At 37.5% G+C, this 19,799-nt stretch overlaps 2 protein-coding genes across 20 annotated transcripts in view; both read right to left on the bottom strand.

Moving 5' to 3' along the window:
• LOC124052139 (cingulin-like) overlaps positions 1–3,518 on the bottom strand; it is a 49,868-nt gene extending 46,350 nt beyond the window's left edge. For 3 of the 4 annotated variants that reach the window (XR_006841937.1, XM_046376081.1, XM_046376077.1), the window contains exon 1: positions 3,225–3,518. Coding sequence is in view for 3 of the 4 variants with exons in the window: in XM_046376081.1 (XP_046232037.1) it covers positions 3,225–3,482 (258 nt within the window). In the remaining variant the exon portion in view is untranslated. Of the gene's footprint in view, positions 1–2,962; positions 3,198–3,224 lie in introns of those variants that run through there. The other variant, XM_046376078.1, reaches the window with a different exon arrangement.
• Positions 3,519–9,491: 5,973 nt separating this feature from the next.
• LOC124051630 (transcription factor 4-like) overlaps positions 9,492–19,799 on the bottom strand; it is a 211,781-nt gene continuing 201,473 nt past the window's right edge. For 13 of the 16 annotated variants that reach the window (XM_046375195.1, XM_046375193.1, XM_046375200.1 and 10 more), the window contains one exon: positions 9,492–17,887. In XM_046375195.1, coding sequence (XP_046231151.1) covers positions 17,839–17,887 — 49 coding nt within the window. In that variant the 3' untranslated portion in view covers positions 9,492–17,838. The remainder of the gene's footprint in view (positions 17,888–19,799) is intronic. The other 3 variants (XM_046375190.1, XM_046375188.1, XM_046375198.1) reach the window with 1 other exon arrangement.

Genomic DNA, 19,799 nt, shown 5'->3' on the forward strand with positions numbered 1-19,799 from the left:
TAAAACTCACAAAAGTATTCTTCCAAAAAGGTTTTGGTCTACTAATGGTATTGTATAGCATATGTATTAAAGCTACTGATACTCAGCTGTAAGTATAACAGAAAATTAAGTCTTAAACTTCTCATGTGTTTACTGGCAAGTGTGTTTGACAGAGAGAAAGAGAGAGAGAGAGAGAGAGAGAGAGAGAGAGAGAGAAAGAGAGAGAGAGAGAGACAGATGGGGTGGATGTATGCTGTGCAAATCTGTGAGAGAGAACAGTTGTGTTTTCTTGTTGGTCTGGTTGGTTAACTGGGCTGGAGTCGAGGGAAAGAATGTAGCCCCATTAAAACACATTAGAGAGAGAGAGAGAGAGAATGAGAGAGAGAGCGAGAGAGAGAGGTGGACAAAGATAAAGAGATATAAATTGTTGTTGTACACGATCCACTGTCATAATATTCACATTTGTTGTTCTACAATGTTACCTCCACCTGCAGAAAAACATTGTCTCAAATCTAAATTGCCCCGTGAAGAAAGACTGAAACAACAGAGGTGTTGAAAAAGAGGTATGAGGAAATGCAGAAAAGAAGAATGAGGATGAGTTGCAGAGGTGTGCGGTCCTCTTAAGGCCATGTTTACTGTATAGTATACAACAACAGTGTATTCTGATTAAACAACCAAACAGGTGTCAGGAGTCACTTGAGTATATCATTGACTGCCAAAAAGAGAAAGTCTTAAGGTACACAAGGGAAGAGGTGATCCAGAGATAAAGTCTGCATCAAAGTCTGCATCAGTCAGTAAAAATCAATATTTAATAAATGAATGAAAATTACTAATATGATAAGACAACGAGAAGAAGATAAAAGATAAGGAATGCAGTAAAAAGATAAGAGCCACAAGGTGTGAGTCAGAGATGCTAACAGAGATGCTAACTGATTACATTGGGGTTTCAGAATTCCTCAGCCAGGGAAAACACTTTTACATGCACGACTGACTCCTCTGTTCAAGCCAGTGAGGTAACAGCATCACAGCAATGTGTTACATGCAGAATGCAGGACAACAGCACACGGACAGTCTGGTAACCTGAGTCACGCCTGCACAAGGCCATTTAACAGTCCTCAGTTGTAGTATTCGAAGCAGACATAAGATGAACACTGGTTTCCCTGCAGAGGTTACAACATGAGGCAAGCATTTTCCCACACACACACACACAGATCATAAAGATAAACCTATGCATGCAACTGATGTGGAGAGATGTCAGAATGATGGCATGTCCTCTCTGACTCACAGTCTACCTCTGTATAAGCCGGGCCAACTTCTGCACCCAAGTCCTGTCCTTTATGGATTGAGCCACGATGGCAAAGACAAAAACAGCTGTACATTTTCAAGTGTATCAGCTTCAGGTGAGCCTATGTATTGAGTATAATAGTATCACAGCACCACTGTTGTGGATGCTTGCTGTTAAGCTACCAAAATGAACTACTTTAGCTGCTAAAACCCAAAGCACATTAAACCAGTCATACATTTTTTTTGGCCACTTGGGAACTGAACAATTCACAACAAGCTGACATATTATCTTACCATGTAAAGTTGTTTTAGCTAATGTTTTAGCAAACAGTTGTCTTTACATTTTCTCTTTACAGATTACAGATACAACCTTATTATCCCAGTGGAGTCATGCTTGTCATGATTACACGCCCTTTAGTTCTGGCTTGGAATCCACCGACTTCAGAAAAAAATAATTCGGTTCTTTTAGATGCTCCACCTCTTTTAATTGTTTTTGAATGTGCCATAAAGATAAATCTATAAGAGAATAAAAAGCTCTGTAGAGAATTGGTGGTAATTCTGGAATAATCCCTTTCTCATTAATCATTTTTCATTTTGTTATTTAGGAGCCAACTTGTAAGTCCAGAATATCCAACTTTACCACTATATGTGCACTATATATCACGTCATTTATAGCAAAAACCATACAGCTAAATGTGGTCCAGGGTCAAATTCTACAACACATCTCACAGACAGACGTGCAGCTACAAAGTGAAAACCTTTCTTGGATTATATAACATCATTTCAAGAGAACACAAATAGTCAACTGTCACCCAAACATGTGAAGGCCGCCACTGGCTACCAATCCAGTGCACAAAAAACATGGTCTGGTCAGGTAGTGTGTTTCAGCGGCATTACCATCCTACACCCTGCTGGAATACAGATAATTGCAGCTGTCTTATCACAGCTCAGTGCAGAGTGCAGGCAGACTCGACCTTTGAATGAGCACTTTGAGAAAACACAAAATGATATATTTCATCATCGCAGCCAGTGGGAGTTCCATTATCAGCAGTTATTTAATAGCCACAGTCAAAATGGCTATGTTCAACTTTTGGTTATGATAAAATATTTAAAGCAGGTTTATACTGACATTACATGTATCATGTCAGTTTTATTCTTTTAAATCTTCAGTATGACATTATCCCAGACTGTATGGTTCTTTATGGGATTAATGGATTAACAGTATGCCTGGGTTACTCAACATATTTGTAATGGCTTTATGAAAGGTAACAGTAATACTGAATGATTCATTTAATAGTCCTTAGTTGCTTTCACTGCTGTTAAAAGTTTTTCTTTTATTTACTGTGAAATACCTTTAATCCTTAGGCATCGCAAATTAGGTTATGAACTACTGATTCATACTGAATTCATCTAACTAAACTGTATTGTTAGCTGTTACTGGCTTTATGTAATGTTTCTGGGAGCCAATGTGTCACAACCAACTGTAATCATACTTCACTGTCCCCACTTATTAATCATATTTAATTGTATTGGCATTATCAAAGAGAACTGATATAATATTCATGACTTTAAGTGCTGTTTATACCTAACAATAGGCTATCGACGATGAATTATCATACTTTATCTTTGTTTGACCATGTCGATATCTCCATTAGTCATTCCACACAATACAACACTTTGTGATCAGTAACTTTCTGACCTTGTGGCACTTGGTTCTTATCCGTCTTTGACAGTTTTGATGAAAGAAACGTCTGTGATTTGACTCTGCAGGTGAGCTGTTCGGCCGCAGCGTTTCTAAAAACATTTCAGTAAGACTAATGTTACCTCTGAGCGGCCTAACTCCACCTCTTAGAAACGTGCAGTGAACTCTGAGGTAAGACGACCACAGCTGTGGTGAAGCGAAACAGCAGTAGGCAGGTTAAAAATGCAACAACTAGCCAGGTAAATGAGCAGTCTCTTACCTGCTGACGCTCACTCTGCGACGCTCTGCTGGAACTGACAGGTTGCAGTTTCTGGCTGACAGTTTGCCCTGTGGGTGGGTCCAGGGCTACACCTGCCGCACACCTGAGACGTACGTAATGGTTATGGACGCGCGAGCGACGCAGCTGACGCACGCAGAATACTTGCTCCTCCACCTGGCCTACTGCGCCGCAGGTCAGAGCAGACGAACAGGCGGGAGGGGAGGAGGGAAAACTTTCATTGCAAAGTTGAAGAAGCATGTGAACCTCTCTCTCTCTCCCTTCCGCTCTCTCTCTTTCTCTCTCTCTCACCATTTTTGGAGATCTGGTGTGGCAGTCTCTCCCCAAGATCTAACTATTGTAACTATTTCAGGAATGTTTGCCTCCCTTGTGGCACTTTTCATATCTGATGTCACTGAGGGTCTTTATTGAAAACCCAGAGCTGAAAAAACTGCTGAACTTCTTGCTTCATGTTCCCCTTTAGTTTTCTTTCTTTCTTTCTATCTATCTAATCAGACTTTTTAAACATATCCAAACTATTATCATTTCTGAAAAGCAAAACAATGCTGAATGCATAAATAACATAGACAAGAAACTGATGGAACTGCAGGTCTGAAAAGAGAAGCCATACGCGTAATTTCCTTAAACATGCATTCTTTCTAACGGCTGGCAGTGGGCGAATGCACTGATTTCAAAAACAGGTCAGATTGTATGTCATTTTATGAGGAAATGAGCCTACTTCTGATTTATTACGTCAGTTAACAGTTTCCTAATGAGTTTATTGTCTCAGATGCAAGTCTTCAAAAGTGAAGTCCACAAATGAATGGGCGATATCACAGGTGCTCTGTCCAATATTTGTTGTACAGTCCCTAAATAATAAATAATAAATACAAACAAATAATATGCTAGCTAGCTGGCCACACATGGATTTTATTGCAAGAGTCCTTCTCTGTTTTCAATATGGCAGCCTGGTAAGAGACGTTCCCATGTTGCAGCCTGACGATGAAATATGTAATATTTGATCAGCATTGCCTAATTTTGTGACTTTTGAGAGCAGTATGTAATCAGATAATGCTTTTATTCAACTTTATTGAGTGAACTTTTTTGTTTTGATTATGGTGCTCTAGTGCGACATCTAGTGACACAAGATGTAACATGTTTCACCTTTAAGGATAGGCTGAATGCGATGTCTGAACACAAAAAAAATCTGAACTCAGTAGCAGTGAGGAAAAAGCTTTCCAAGAGATCATATGGACAATTTTTCAGCAGTCTGAACGCACTGACACACCTGCATATAAATGGTCTCCTGAGAGGACTGACTGTTGGTTAAACAGCTGCCAGTTGCTATAGGTGTCAGGCTGAACGCAGAGCTGCTTTGTGTTGGGCAACACTGACAACCACGCCTCACATTCCTCTGTGCTGGAGCTGAGAACACACCCATTCAGTTATAATCTCTCTCTCACACACGCACACAAAAACACACACACAAATGTAATGGCACCAAATAATGTGCCATTAATACCTTTTGTTCTGTACAAAGCTGTCTGTGAAAAGACATTTGAATATAAATGAATTAGTCTGTCTGTCTGAAAGTCTCAGCATCAGATTACAGGCAGGTTAGACTCACCTGAAGAAGGTCTGAGTTAATCTTTCCCCCAGTCTGACTTGACTTGAATTGACAGAGTGCAGCATTTGGCTCTTTATCATGTGCAAACAGACTACATGGGGTGATAGTGATTGCATACCATATGATAACACATTATATTGTATAACAGTAAGTTATGTTCTTATATTAGTGTTGACTGTCATAAGCAGTGTTTGTTGGATGATGTTTCATCTTCATTATTAATTAGACAATCTACAAAAAATGCAATAAATTGCAATGAGATACTGAACTTATTACACTTTGTTCTTATCCCCTTTTAATCATTAATTTTAGTGATCTAAAAGAGTTTCTCTGGAGCTATCTGAGCACTCACTCTGCTACTGTCTGCTGGTCTCGTCATTGTTTATTTCTCACTGCAGATCTCCAAACTGTACAGGATTTTTGAGACATTAACTAATTTTAGATTTATTTTCAGATGGGGAAATAAAAGGGATGCATGCTGAGAGAGTTCATTTCATCATGTCACACATCTGTTTTCTCTTTCGTGGATGTGAATCACCCAGCTGAGAGCTGTACATGTCGTGTTGTGTCACCTGCTCGTTCAGGGTGTGACTGCAGCTCAAAGAAACATACTGCAGATGGGAGGGTCCCTGTGACACAACCTTTACTCACACACTGATAACTCACGCTGCTACAACGACTTACATAAGACATCTGAGAGGATGTACTTACAGTTTAATTAGCATTATTCGCAAAGGATTACTTTTTGATTTTTTTTTTTTACAACTCACTTGTCTCTTATTTAAGTTGTTTTGTTCTCTTTCATAACAACCTTTCATTTCTATTTTCTTTCACGTTCCTGTGTTATTTACATTTGACAGTTAACACGTTTTAAACAGTGGGAATGTCAATCAACTTTCTGGAACTCTCTGTAGAAAGGTGAATGCCTGAAGATGTTATGTTTCTGCAGTGAGACACATTCTGTGCATTAAAAAGATACAGCTGTGTGCTCAGAATGCAAACAGGTGACTAAAGACTAAAGCCCCATTTGAGCTGTTTTTTACTTAGGACATGAGATGATTTTAACATTGTGTCCCATGGCTAGTGGTTTTAGAGGGACGTAACCTCCCGGCCCATGATCATGTACAAACTTTCACAGTAATCCATCAAATAGTTGACAATATGTTTCAGAACAAAGTGTTGGAACTACCGACCTGCAGACGTGTGCCATCACTGAAACCACAGTAGCATGAAACTAAGCTCTCTGTGGTGGGATTTTCTGTCTTCCGCCTTTATTTAACCAGGTGGCTTTGATAAAAACAGATTTTTCAGGAATGATGAAAGAAAAAGAAGCCTAATCCTAAGACTAACACAAACACATTGCAAAATACCCCATTCAGCAACGTACGAGGACTAAAATGCTATCATTAACAAACAGGAGGGAACCGTGATGTTAAACCAGCAGGGTCAGAGAGATGATTTGTTCTGGGTTTATTCTTATCTGCAGGTAAGTTCACAGAAAACTCTCAGTACCACAGTAGAGACACTGACATTAATAGACCAACAAACAGCTGGAAAGAACTGTGGCCTAATGTCTCTGATGTACTTATGTCACCACTTATATAAGGGCTGCCGTTGCCCGGCTAGCACCGTTAATACTTTTTCAGCAGCTTATTCTGCTAATGATCCAACTGTGTATATCTACTGTATCTATTTATGGAATTTCTAATTAGTGCTGTCTGTACAGCAGTAACTTTGTTTTTTGTTTTTTTTTGTTTTTTTTTACAAAATGTCACTGTGATTCATCCAACAGTTGAAGAATAATATAGTTGTAGAGCCATGACTCCCAAAAGGTGGTTGGCGAAGTGAGAGTCACAAAAATGTGTTTTGAATTATCAAAGTCAAATAGTCCAATTATATTTTCAAACTGACCTGTAAATAGACATGGAATCTTAAATAGCTTTAATAGCCAAGTCACACTGCTAAAAGCACACTCATGTCCCAGTGCGAGACTAATAAAGGCCTAGTTTATCTTATGTATACCTTCTAATGTTCACAAATAAATAAATAAACTATTAAAAATGCTTAGGTTAAAGTCGGAACATGATGATTAGTTCCCTCACTGTTTAGAAAAACAGCTTTTATTCTGGCTGCTGCATAAAAATGGATAAATGCTTAAAAAGAGTTACCCATTAAAGAGTTATCATGCACAAAGACATCAACCGCTGCCACCAGCAGAAAGCCAACTATAGGAGATACCCCTGCTAAACACAGTGACCCAGTTTGCTCTTCTTAGTCTACCGCTTAGACTCTTGGTTCCCCGAGAGGATTTGCTCGATCACAATGATGAAATTCTGAAACAATTAATATTTTACATCACAACATCTAAGTAGCCTGAACAACATCAAAAAAACGGAAAAAGATGGGTTGAAAGGTGTACAAGGACAAGAGTTCACAAGTCAGGTACACCTGATGATTTAAGTCACAACCTAAGATTCAGTTGAAAAAAAAAAATCAGCTCAGAGTTCCAACAGTGTGGGAAAAAATCTGTCAGATGAAAAGCAGCAGAACTCTGGTCAGTGTTTATGAGGGACACAAGGTCAGACCACCCTTCAGTGATTTATTGGGGTCTTCTTTTCCTTTCCTAAGGAAGGATTGTATTTTCCTCTGAAGCGCTGTTGTTTTAATCAATTGCAAAACACACTATACAAACAAAAGTACTGGGCCATCTGACCATTACACCAACAGGGACAGCACATTCTAAATACATAGAGAGCTTTGCAGCTGTAACAGCTGCCACTCTTCTGGAAAGGCTCTTCATTTTTTTTTAATCATCATTGGGCTATCTAAACCATTTCCCCACCAGCATCTAGTAACTGACATCAGCAAAAAAAAAACAACTTTCCAGCCAGCATGTACTTCAGACCTCTTGGCATTGGCAACTGCAAATGGAACGAGTGGAAGTGCTCATAAAAATATTTAATGGGAATATTCACAAACTGATGTCATCCTTGTAGCCTCCAGCAAGAGACAGATGAAACCACCCCAATGAGTCAAAATGGCAAGTCATCCTGACCCGAGAGGCGTCACCATCATCTCAGGAGGCAAACCTGTCGACTGAAGAATCATATTTTTCTCATGAAATGACGTGAAACCTTGCCAGACTTGTTACAGCAGGCTGCTGACATTAAGCAGGTAAACATTTGGGGTCAGAGTGGATAAAGACTTAGTTTACTATGTGAGCCACTGGATATCCTCAACTTAAATGCATCCACCAAATCCATCAAGAAATTTCAAAGTCTTAACTGAAGATCAAGTCATTTGTATACACTCCAGTGTGCTTATCCTGTTCCATGTCAAGACCTGCAGACTATTCCAGCATGCAGTGAGTGAAATGCATTGAGTAGACCACAGACTGTCCATCACAGGGCTAACACATACAGACAAACACATTCACAACTAAAAGAAAAAAATGGAGCATGCATACAAAACATATATGTATAAGTTTTTTTCTTAAGCTTAAAATCTTCTTTGTGTTAAAAATATTATATTAGCCTAGCATAGCCGGGGGAAAGTATCCAAAGTGTACAAAAGTGTCAGTACCAGCACCTCTAAGCTCATTAATTAACACAGTGATTCATGTATGATATAAAGACAGGAAGTGATATATGCCATTGTCAAAACCTGTTCCATAAAATACCACTTACTCAGTGATTCAAAGATAATTCTTTTTTCTAACCATTTGTGTCTTACTTTTACTTTTTACTTTTACTCCATAACTGCTACTGTTTTCTGTGGATGGAAAAGGTAAGTATAAGCCTCTTATTTTCTATCTATCTTATCTTTTAACTATGTAATATTCATACACTCATTTCAAATGATGAGCCACTGGGATGCGCACAGCGCTGACATCCTTTCTTTTTCTGAACTGGCTGTAGTTCCAGCAGAATGACATTTATAAGCTGCGATGTAAAGTTTATGGTTGGAAAATGTATGTGTTCTAATCAAAGGATAACTCAAGAGCTAACACCACTTTGAAATTACACACAAATTCCTATAAAACACAGATGTCCCAGTTTTCCACTATCTCGCAGCATAGGTTTGTGGATCTATATGGACATGGACATGTGAATCAGATGATAAGTGTGCATACACATATACATAACACTGTACAAAAAACTGTCACAATTTTCTATACACAACTGGCTTTTTGTGAGGGAAAAATATCATGTATATGAAGTTAAAATTTTGGCTGTAAAAGAATCATTTTTATTCAGATTGTGACGAGTGCATTTGTAAAACTGTTTAACGTGTTCAAATTGCTCAGTACATGAACAAAGTTTAGAACATGTATATGAGTATCCTAAATTGCGCAAAATTGTTGCAAACATGACATGAGTTTGACTTCATTCTCTGCTCTGGTCGCCATTACTCCAATGATTCTTTTTATAAGCACTTGTTTACTGCTATTTAAATGTCATATATTTAACCTGTAAGTTACTTTAGAAAAAAAAAAGTGTATTTCCTTTAACTGTATCTGAGAAATGTTTTTTCATTCATGTTCATCTGAGCAACATTTAAGATTTTCTCAAACATCCAGTCACTGGATGTCATTTTCCCTTGATGCTGTAAGGAATAAAAAAAGAATAAGCCATTCAAAGCACTGCATTATAAAAATGGCACATTTATTGCTACAGAACGGTCATGAACATGAACCTCATTGAATCACTACAAGATGAGAACCAACAGGCAACGAATGGCCAACTGTTGGGCTGGTACGAGGAGAATAAAACCCTCAGCACAGAAATCAAAAAGAACCTGCTCCCCAACGTCTCCACTGATCTGGAATAAAACCAAAGTGTAATAATAACAACATCAACAATAACAGCAACCATAGGGACAGTAATAATTAAGTAACATAAAAATAAAGTAAAAGTATACACATTACTCAGAATAACTAAGAAAATGGAAGTGTAGAAAAGAACACGTGCACCCAGATTTGAGGCACTCAGCCACACGCTGGATTTTTTTTTTATTATTTTTTTTTTTTAACTGTCATCTTTTGTCTGATATTTTGTAATGTCATTAGTTGCCGGTTTGGATGGAACATCCCACATTACTGCCTCTAACTGGGACCTGCCACACACAAAACCTCACAGGCTCATCTTCAGTAACACATGGTCAAATAAAGCATCTTAGAAATATAACAAAAGTAACAAATTCTCTTCATCATTTTTGCACGCTTTCAAAAAAATTACAAAGTGAATAATTTCATTTAATTTTCTGTTTTCATACAATAATCTGATTTTTGTTTTTTCTTTAATTGTTCTCCTCAATACTCATGTATAAAAGGATTGCCCCTGCAAAAAACAAGCCAGTATATTTAATTCATGATTGATTTTGTTTCATTTTTGTGCCAGTAACTAGGAGGAACTAAGTCTACTCCATAGAAAAGGAGTTGTAGGCAAAGAAAGCTTAAAAAAAAGGAAAAGGAAAAAAAGCCCAGGCACTGATAACAGCGTAATTCTGCTTCATGTGGTTTTTGTTGTTGTTTGTTTGTTTTCCATTTTTTCAGCTGAACTGCATCACAAGGAACAAGAAGAAAGTAAAAAGGCAACAGTTCATATATTTTCACCTTACGTAATGATTATAATACTGAAAAATGAAGCATGTCTTTGAAAATGACTAATAGCGCTCACAGAGAGAACATGGTGAACTGAGTAAGAAGATGAGTCAGCATCATCTCGGTAAACTGTTTGTTTGTGCCTACTGCTGCTGAAAACTACACAGTCCAGTGTACTGTATGCCAAGGGGCTTCAATTAATACTGAACTGCAATAAATTGAATTAATTCCTTCCTGCTATTACCGATTTATATTTAAATTGCTCTTTCTCTTTGACAGTTGGGCAGTGAAATTATTAAACTGCATCCTGGTTCCTAACCAATTGCCTGATGTCTGATTTGTTCCTTCCAACAGGTGTGCTGTTCTCATTGATGTCTTTTTGAACTGCTCTGGACAAACAATCCATCAATCTGAGCTTTGTAGGTGGGCTAATGCAGATGTTATCTTCTTGGCAAAACTCCCTTCAAACACGGCTTAGGTGGATGCAGTTGTCCAGGATAACGTTAATGGACTCACAGAAATGGTATCTCATAAATCCAGTACAGTATAGTAGTCATGCATACTCAGATCATCTTACATGATCAGTTCACCTAAATCTCAAACACCTACTCTCTTACTTACTCCTAGTGGTCTGTTTGGATTCCAGTAAATCAGTATTTACTTCATGTTTGTCCAGTTTACATGTTTGGAAATACTGACCAGGTATAGAAGTAGAAATGTGAAGAGTAGACCCTGTGATTTCTTAGCAGCAGTTAGATGGAGCTATTTGCTGACCAACCACCACTGGGTGTAATGAGTGCACAAAGCATCTCAAAAGTCCTCTCCCCACTGTGAGCTAATAATGGGATGGATCTGTGACTAGGCTGTTATCTAAAATATAAAATATATAGATCGGACAGCTTTAGAGTTGCTCATGTTGTATTTTTTTCTCTTTTTTTTTTTTTGGAGGCTAGCAGTTAGGCTAGCAGTTCCCACCTGCTTGGAGTCTTTGTGCTAAGTAAGACTAAATACATCCTGTTCCTCAGTCTGTAATGGGTGAACAAATATGATACTGATATCTATCTTATAAAATGACGTTGGGTGAGAATGTATATAACTGACTGAAAACCATCACCAGTAAGCATAATTCAGAAGAAATGAAAACTGATTGATTCACTGTGGCTTTCCTGAGAACTAATAGCACATGATTTAATACATCTGAAGTAGTTAATTATAACTTTCAAAGAAAGATTGTCTCAAAAATGATAAAATCTTTTTGCTTAAAGTTTTATTTTATTTTCTTTTGTTTGTTGACATGGTCATCAGTTCACAGACCCCTGTGGAGTTTTAAATAATCTGTGAACTACAATTTATTAACTCAACGTAACGCAATGTCACCTTTTTCAGCACAACTTAATAAAAACTAAAATACTGGTTTGGTCCAAAAAGTTTAGATGCAGAGAATAAATTAATTAAACTTTAGTTTTCAAAAACTGAGACATATGTTTCAGTATAAATAATTTCTACTGACTAATGAATATAAAATTGGAAAATATTTAATGCCTTAAGTGAAACACTGAGCAAGAAGAATGTTAAAACATTGGCAGGAGTTTTAAACAGTTTTTTCTTCTGGCAGTGGGCATTAGAAAAGTTTAATTTCTTCGTCACATAGTGGTTAAAAACATCAAAAGAGGCTCCTTTGATTGCAAAAGAAGTAATGTTAGCATCCTTACTGATCATTTGTATAAAGTGTTGAAAATGTTTTTGTTTTTTTTAATTCTTTTGTGGTGAAAAAATACAAATTAAATTTAGTATTACTTAAATGTACCAAATTTCAAATTTGCTGTGCTACTGTTGTTTGTTAGTGCTCACATGTGGAGTATACCCAAGTATATTTGTTCTTTTAAATAGGGTTAGCTATGATGAGGAAGGAGAGAAATGCTTCTATTGTTGGGACAACAAAGGACAGGAGTTGCCATTTTGAATTCAACTCATTATTGCAGTAAAACTGGTACAGAGTAACTGATTACAAAGCTCATGGCACAGTCACTGAAAAAGAGAAATGAGGTGTGTATGTACATTAAGGAGGGAAAAGAAAAAAAAAAGTTAACATTTTGGCTAATAGAAACATCAGGGGTAACATAAAAATGAAGATACTGTAATTCAGGAGATGACTTGATTATACAACAAAGACAAAATATGAAATGAAGCATCACAAAAATAACATTACTTAAAAAATACATTTAGCACTTACACTGACAGATTCAATCCTAGTGTTTAACCTAGGTCCAATTCAAAGCAGCTTTTCCTTTTGATAAAAAGCTCATTTTTAATGGCAAACACTATAAACAAACTGAAACTGCCTTGCACTTGATCTGATATCTTTTTGGGGACATAGCTGATAAGATTGTTTGCTGATGATCTGCTTTTTCATATTAGCAATATTCCAATCTCTATTTTAATATATTAACCTTGAATCAGGTGCTGAGGCTCTTTCATTTAATCAACATTTACAACCCATCTTGACAGAAATGAATGCACTGGAGTCAGAACCGGCCCAAAGCCACCAGAGGGAACTACAGGGAAGTGAATTTGTGAACTCTCTTTGGGTAACACAGTTTTCCTCATGATTTATGTAATAAAACATAAAATCATCGATTTTGTTATACTACCTTATAAAAATGGATCATCTAAACACATTTTTTCAGGTACAAAACAAAATCAGATTGTGAACTTTTGAGTGATGATATGTAGTACTATATTTTTATGAGATTTTTTTTTTTTTTTGCATTTGCACGTTCCCTAATAGTATTTCCCATGCCAGATTTTTTGTTGTTATATATGTTGTTATAAAATCAAAATTAATTCTTCACATGATGGTAAAAAATGGCTCAAGCTGGCTCTGACACAAGTGATTCTTGGTGCAAGCAAAGACAATAATTTGACTTACACTTCAGATGGTCAGCAACCAAAACCATATACAGTACTGAGCACCATTGACCGAAACTAATAGTTGGCACCTGGCTACTAATCGGACAAATACAACCTCACAAAACAAGTTCAGCATCATCGCGTCTCACTGGCAAGTCCTCACCCCACAGAAACCCCAAAGAAAATGTTTTATGACTATTTACACATTTCTCTGCAAAAAATACAATTAAAAATGGTAATGTCATGAGGCATGGAGAATTAAACAAATATCATATATCTTTTATGATTTCTGATTCCTCCCACAAACCATCAGAAATGTTCCCCACAGATAATAAACATAATGTTGAGAAAAAGAAAAAAAAAAAAAGATTCTGAAATTTTGACCTCACTACAGTTTCAATGTGACACATTTTTTTCAACACACACTGAATTTTACTTTTTCATCTTTTAACAAAAAAAACCAATACAACATATTTCTAAAACACAAAATAACAACAGTCTACATGTAAAAATATAACTTTTACATACACAATTTCAAAATAATGGTAAAGTTTGCCTTTTTGTTGCATACAATTTACAAACGTCTGTGTGTTGTTGCCTTGGATAGATAGCAGTGAATGGAGCTGATGGAACTCCGGTCCCATTTTGTCCTGCGCAGGGTGCCGTACTAGTCAGAGAGTGTTGTCATGGCAACAACGGCGAAACACAACAAAGTCAGTTGAAAATTTATAACACTGAGGGGCCTCGCCAACTTCTCCCAGTTCAGTCTTTGAGAAAATAATTCCTCCCCAAGCAAACACTTCTTTGAAACATAAAATAAAAAAATAACAGAAAATGGCACCCTCTTTATATATCGTATATATTTTTGTACATTTATATATAGATTGATTTATTCAAATAGATTCTTTTCCAGTTTCCGTGCCATCCTGTTGATTGGGTAGGATTTTAACCGCGTCAAAATGATGATCGAAAGAGAAGAATGCTGTCAGATAGCGAATTGTGTTGCTTTTCGTTTTTGTTTTGTTTTTACATTTTCTATAATAGACATGTAAACCATAACAGACAAAGAAAAAGTAATAAGAGAAAAGGTTCTTCTTAAAAAAGGGAGAGAGAGAGAAAAAGAAATTTTTTTACAACATACAACCACACACTTTGTACTGAAGACTACATTGGCTTACGGACAAGCCGATCAAATATTGATAAAAAGCTGATAAGCTATAATACAAGAAGAGACGCGTTGTTCACCATGGAAACAGGGCTGGGGCTTGGAACGGAAAGGGCTGGGGTTATAGAGGATTTGGGGATATGGAAAGGACTGGGATGGGGGCTTGTCTTGCTAAATCAAGCGTCTGTCTCATGGGCTTGAAGCCAGAACACGCTGTCTACTTACATATAAGCGTACAGTACATTAAATACAGTTTAGTTTTTTTGTTTTTTTTATCCAAAAAATACTTTTTTTTCCTTTTTAGCTTTTTTTAAATTCCCAGGTCTGGTAAAAAACCTGACTGCATAGAACCTAACGACTAAGAACAGGTTTCCCTAAGCTTGCATCCTATTAAAAGACCAGGTAAATGTCCTCCTCTGGCAACTCGAATGATATGAACTCTAAAAAGGCACATCGGTAGAATTGTTAATGTTCAAATTGCATCTGCGGGAATGCTTCGGTGGGGCAAGAGGCTGGGGAGAGGGGTTAGGGCTCTGATTTAGGGCTCATAAGGCTAGGGTCAGCAGAGAAGACAACACTGGGACTGGGGATTAAACACAAGCCTAGGCAGAGGAGGGTTCAAATTGGGGTGAGGGCGAGAGGGGACTTTCAGATTCACGAACACAATAGATGTTCTTGCACATATCGCTGTTACCTTTATCTTTGACCCTGATGCATAGCAATGCAATAAACATTAAGTAAGTTTCCTTCCTGACCTATCGGCCCCTGATTCATTTACTATTGGTCTCACCTGGTCGTGACATTTGTCCCTGCCAGTCCTGTCCTATTCTAATCCTGTCAGTTTCTTACTCAATCCTGTCTGACTCTCAAGTCAATGTTGACTTCAGCACAAACCTAGATAAGTCTATATACAAGAGGCAGCACTCTAAAATTATGAAGTGATATTCTGTATTGGTTGTTTAGACTTCTGGATTGGATCTCTCTCAGACTACTAATTTGGTTTCAGATGGTTACAGTATGCCTATTGTCATCAAATGTTTTGAATTCCTATGTATTTTGAGCAAATTGCAGTAATCAAAATGTCTTGGCCCTATGTCAGACATGTCTGGTTGCTGGACTCATACCAGACTCATGACAACTGACAAACAAGAACAATCTGGGGACCCAAAGGATCTCAACACTGCTGCTATAGCTGCTGCTATGACCAAATCAACCAAATCAAGACACAACGGCACAAACATTAAATGTCAATCAGAAAGTCTCTCAAGGATGTTACTCTGGGCTGAGGGTTGAGGTTAGAGGTTTAGGGTTCTGATATGCCAGATATTAAATGAGGACATGAGGGAATCTGATGAATCCGATCCAGGAATGATTTGACTACTGCTGCTTGGCCCCTAGAAGAAAATTAAACACCCCTCACCCCAATGATTGTTCCCCTTGCTTCCCCTGCAGCGTTGTCATCATTTAGACCTCTGGATTATCTGTTTTTCCTTCTCTGCCTCCTTATTTCCAGGTCTGCAGGATGTTGGCCCACTTCAGTTCTGCTTTTCTCCTTACCCTTCCATGACTCACAAGCCTCTCATAGTTCAGGTCTTCAGGACATGGGGAGCACTTCATATAAATAGAGTGATCATGATTCAGGGAATGTGCTAAACATGGAATAGAATTTTCTTCAGCATTCAGTGCAACCCTTCCCTTCATCGTTTTCATCATCTGTCCATCCTCTCAACCATCTGCCCAATAATCATTTGATTTCAGCCAACATTTCCAACGCTGCCTGCTCTGCACATGCTGATGAATATCTGACAAGGGACTCTGATTTGGGATGTTAGCTTTTCCTTTCTCTCATTGTTTTCAAACCTGCTCCACAAACCGAAGGTTTAGAAGTACAATTTTTCATTACATCAAGATTCTTCCTCCCTGCCTTCTGTAATTCCTCTACTGTCTCTCTTCAGTAACAACACCCCAGTCCCTCTAGAGTCACTCATTGATTGATTGATTAACTGATTCTGTGATTGATTGATTCTCTAGGTATTCTCTTCCTCTCGGTAGATACACATAGGTCATTTGGTTACTGACCAGGTCTTTGTGTTCATGTTGTCGCTAAAATGTTAGTTTGTGCAATTTTGCACTTTGTTAAACAATGTCACTGTGTTTGCTAAACAAAGTCAACGTGGCAACATCAGCATAAAACTCTAATAAAAACATGTTCAGATATTTTCACACTGAAAGTCTGTTGTAAATATTTGCAGTTTTCAAAGGAATGCATAAGAAGGGGAGGAATGAGTTACCTCTATGTGTCTCGTTTACCCCCGCTTCTTTCTAGGCATCTATGATAGTCAAAAAGCATTTGCAAACTAAATTTTTGTTCAGATATTTCGGCCTATCAAGTGCCTCCATAAAGCAGATGGGTTGCAACCGATTCTTAATATCATCTTCTTTTTTCATTTGAAGCTGTGAAAATATGTGGTTTCTAAAGGGAAGTCCTTGGTTCCATTGATACTTCCTGGAACTTTTCTGTTCTAATTTTTTTTTTGTTTTGTCTTAGTTTTGTTTGCTTTGCTTTCTCCATGTGTATCTATCTGACTGGTTTTCATCCGAGAGGAGATCAGGCACAGCTTCATCCACAGTGTGGTGTTAGATTGCCATTCAGTCAGAGACGCGCTGAAGCTGCATTCAACAACAGCTGCGAAATGTTTGCTTTTTTTGAAAAAAACAAAAACAAAACAACAACAACAACAACAACAAAAATCAAACAAACAAACAAAAAACGATTTGTGATATGTTTTTCTCCATACTGAACATCACTCCCCAACTCACTGCCCGCATCCAGTTGCACTTTTTAACAAGTTTTTTAGTCGTGTTTTCCTTTTCTCATATATATACTATAGGTAGAACCTTTGTCTTTTTTAAAACTGGGAATGCTGATAAAACAAGTGGTAAAAGAAGAATAATTTCTTGGATGATGTAATTCCAAAGACTTTAGTCCATTGCTGTCATTTTATGTCAAAGGCTCCCACAGACTGCCACTTTGTAGCAGCCATGTTACAGCGGCTGTTTCAAGGTCTCCACAAAGTAGCATCCAGTTCACTTCGGCTGGAGATGCAAAGTGACAAAAGCGACTAATGTGACTCTGCAGTCCATGTTCTCGACAAAAGAAGGAGACAGAAGCGAAGAAGAGGATCAGAGACAACAGACGAGAAGAGAGAAAGAGGCTGATCTGATTGGTCAGGCTGAAGTTCCACAGAATCTGATTGGTCAGGCTGAAGCAACAACAGGTTTGATCGATTGCCAGGTTGTCAGGAAAACGGCGTCAGAGGAAATGGTCACTCATCATCTTGATGAACTCTGGCACCTTTGACCTGGACAGAAAAAGAGAAAACGTGAAGGAAGGGAAGATTAGGAAGGACATTTACACAGATTGCACACACACACAGATACGGTCTAAAGAGTGGCTTCTGGGGAACATGAATATGATCAGTAAAATCCATGAAAATCAAGACTAAATTTCTATATTTTGTGGACCTTTTGGCTTCATGGTGACAGCAAAGCAAAGATCTGCACTTAAACTATTAACTTTGCATACTAACATTCTGGACAATAGCACATTAAGTGTAGATGCTACCGAGTGCACTTTTGGGGGCGACCACAAGTAAAACAAACCATAGTCAGCTGTGAAGAGTTAGTCTTTTTAGGAATGTCCATTTCCAGGACACAAAGTGCATTTGAAAAAATTTGGAACCTACACTGAAATGTATTTACCGTATTTATTAATGGGTCACCCAGCTCAGTTTTATTAAATACAAAGGCCTTTTCTTGCAGACTGACCAGTGAACCCATAACATCTTAAGAGGTTTTGGTCATTGACCTTGTACAAATAAGAAAAGGAAACTGTAAAACTTTACAGATACAGAAAAAAAGTTGTGGTTTGGTCTTGAATCGCTCCTGCTGCTTATCAAGAATCTTTGGTACCTCAAGGCTACAGAAAATAGGCTCAGTTATACATTTAACTTCCTCATGATTGAACATGCAATCACAAGTGCACTTTGAATGTTTTTAAAGAGAGCAATGTTGTAGAGCAAAGAACAGAAACAATACATATTGAGTAAAAAGCAGTGACAAACACACAGACACAGTCACACATTAAAAATCACACTTACTGCCAATCTGTTGTTAAAATGTACCCAGACCAGACAGAAACTCATGTCCTGGCCTCTGTTTTTTAGCTACCTGTCAGGAACTGAACAACATGCTTTGTTGAATTCATCCAAATAATGGGAGGAATTGAACCTAATTGGCATTTGGTCTACATGTTGTCTGTGTTAAGTTTTAACCTTTTCTCTGCTTGTTTGGTATAAGTCACAAGATAAATAAAGTTCATTCATTTAAAGTTCAAAATTATTATCAGTGCAAAAAAATGTTATTTAAAACAGTTTTCTTTTTACTTAAACCTAACAATATGTGATGGATGCCAACACATTCTGCCTCAAACCACCATGGAACCTTTTCAAATGAAATTTCAAATATTCCAGAACCTTTCATGGAAAATTATGAAATCAGCGCCGTCACTTTTTAGATCAAATAGTTAATTATGGACATACATACAGAAGCCAATAGCAGCCAAGCTTGCAATCATTGTTTTAAAGCCATTGTCACGACCATGAGTTATTTATATGTTTAACTCATTATACCAAAGCTTGTTTCCTGATTGGTAAAGAGCTTATTTTTTCTCTTTATCTTGGGAAAACTAAATGCAGATTTCTTGAGATGATTTATCCCAAGAAAATGACTTCATAATGGGATGTTTTTGGAGAACTTGCAAATGACTGCTGCTGCTTTGGATCACACCTGATTTCAGCTTTTAAGAAATATGGTGATGAATGTTCTTAGAAGTAACATTATCACCTTAAATCAGCTCTTGCAGATGTCAAGGTGCCATCTGTGCGAGCTGGCATGGCACTTCTGATCTCTCATCAACATTATTAAGTATTAAGAAGAAAAAATCTTTTGCTTTGTCGTGATAATGGCTCGATTATTTCACGATCTTGAGACAACAAAGCACGTTTTCTTCCAGCAACAATGCTGAAAAGAAATTGTAAGAACAACTTCTGTCTTCCATACATATCTGTTATTTATTTATTCATTTTAATTACCCAGGGAGCTCTGTGAGAAAAACACACAGTCAGTCAGTTCCAGACATCACATCTGTTTGAATGAATGGGTAATTTTGAAACTTTTGCGCTTTTATTTTGTGGACACCAAACAAGAAATGCT

This window comes from Scatophagus argus, chromosome 20 (assembly GCF_020382885.2).
Source record: "Scatophagus argus isolate fScaArg1 chromosome 20, fScaArg1.pri, whole genome shotgun sequence".
In the NCBI taxonomy this organism is placed as follows: Eukaryota; Metazoa; Chordata; class Actinopteri; family Scatophagidae; genus Scatophagus; species Scatophagus argus.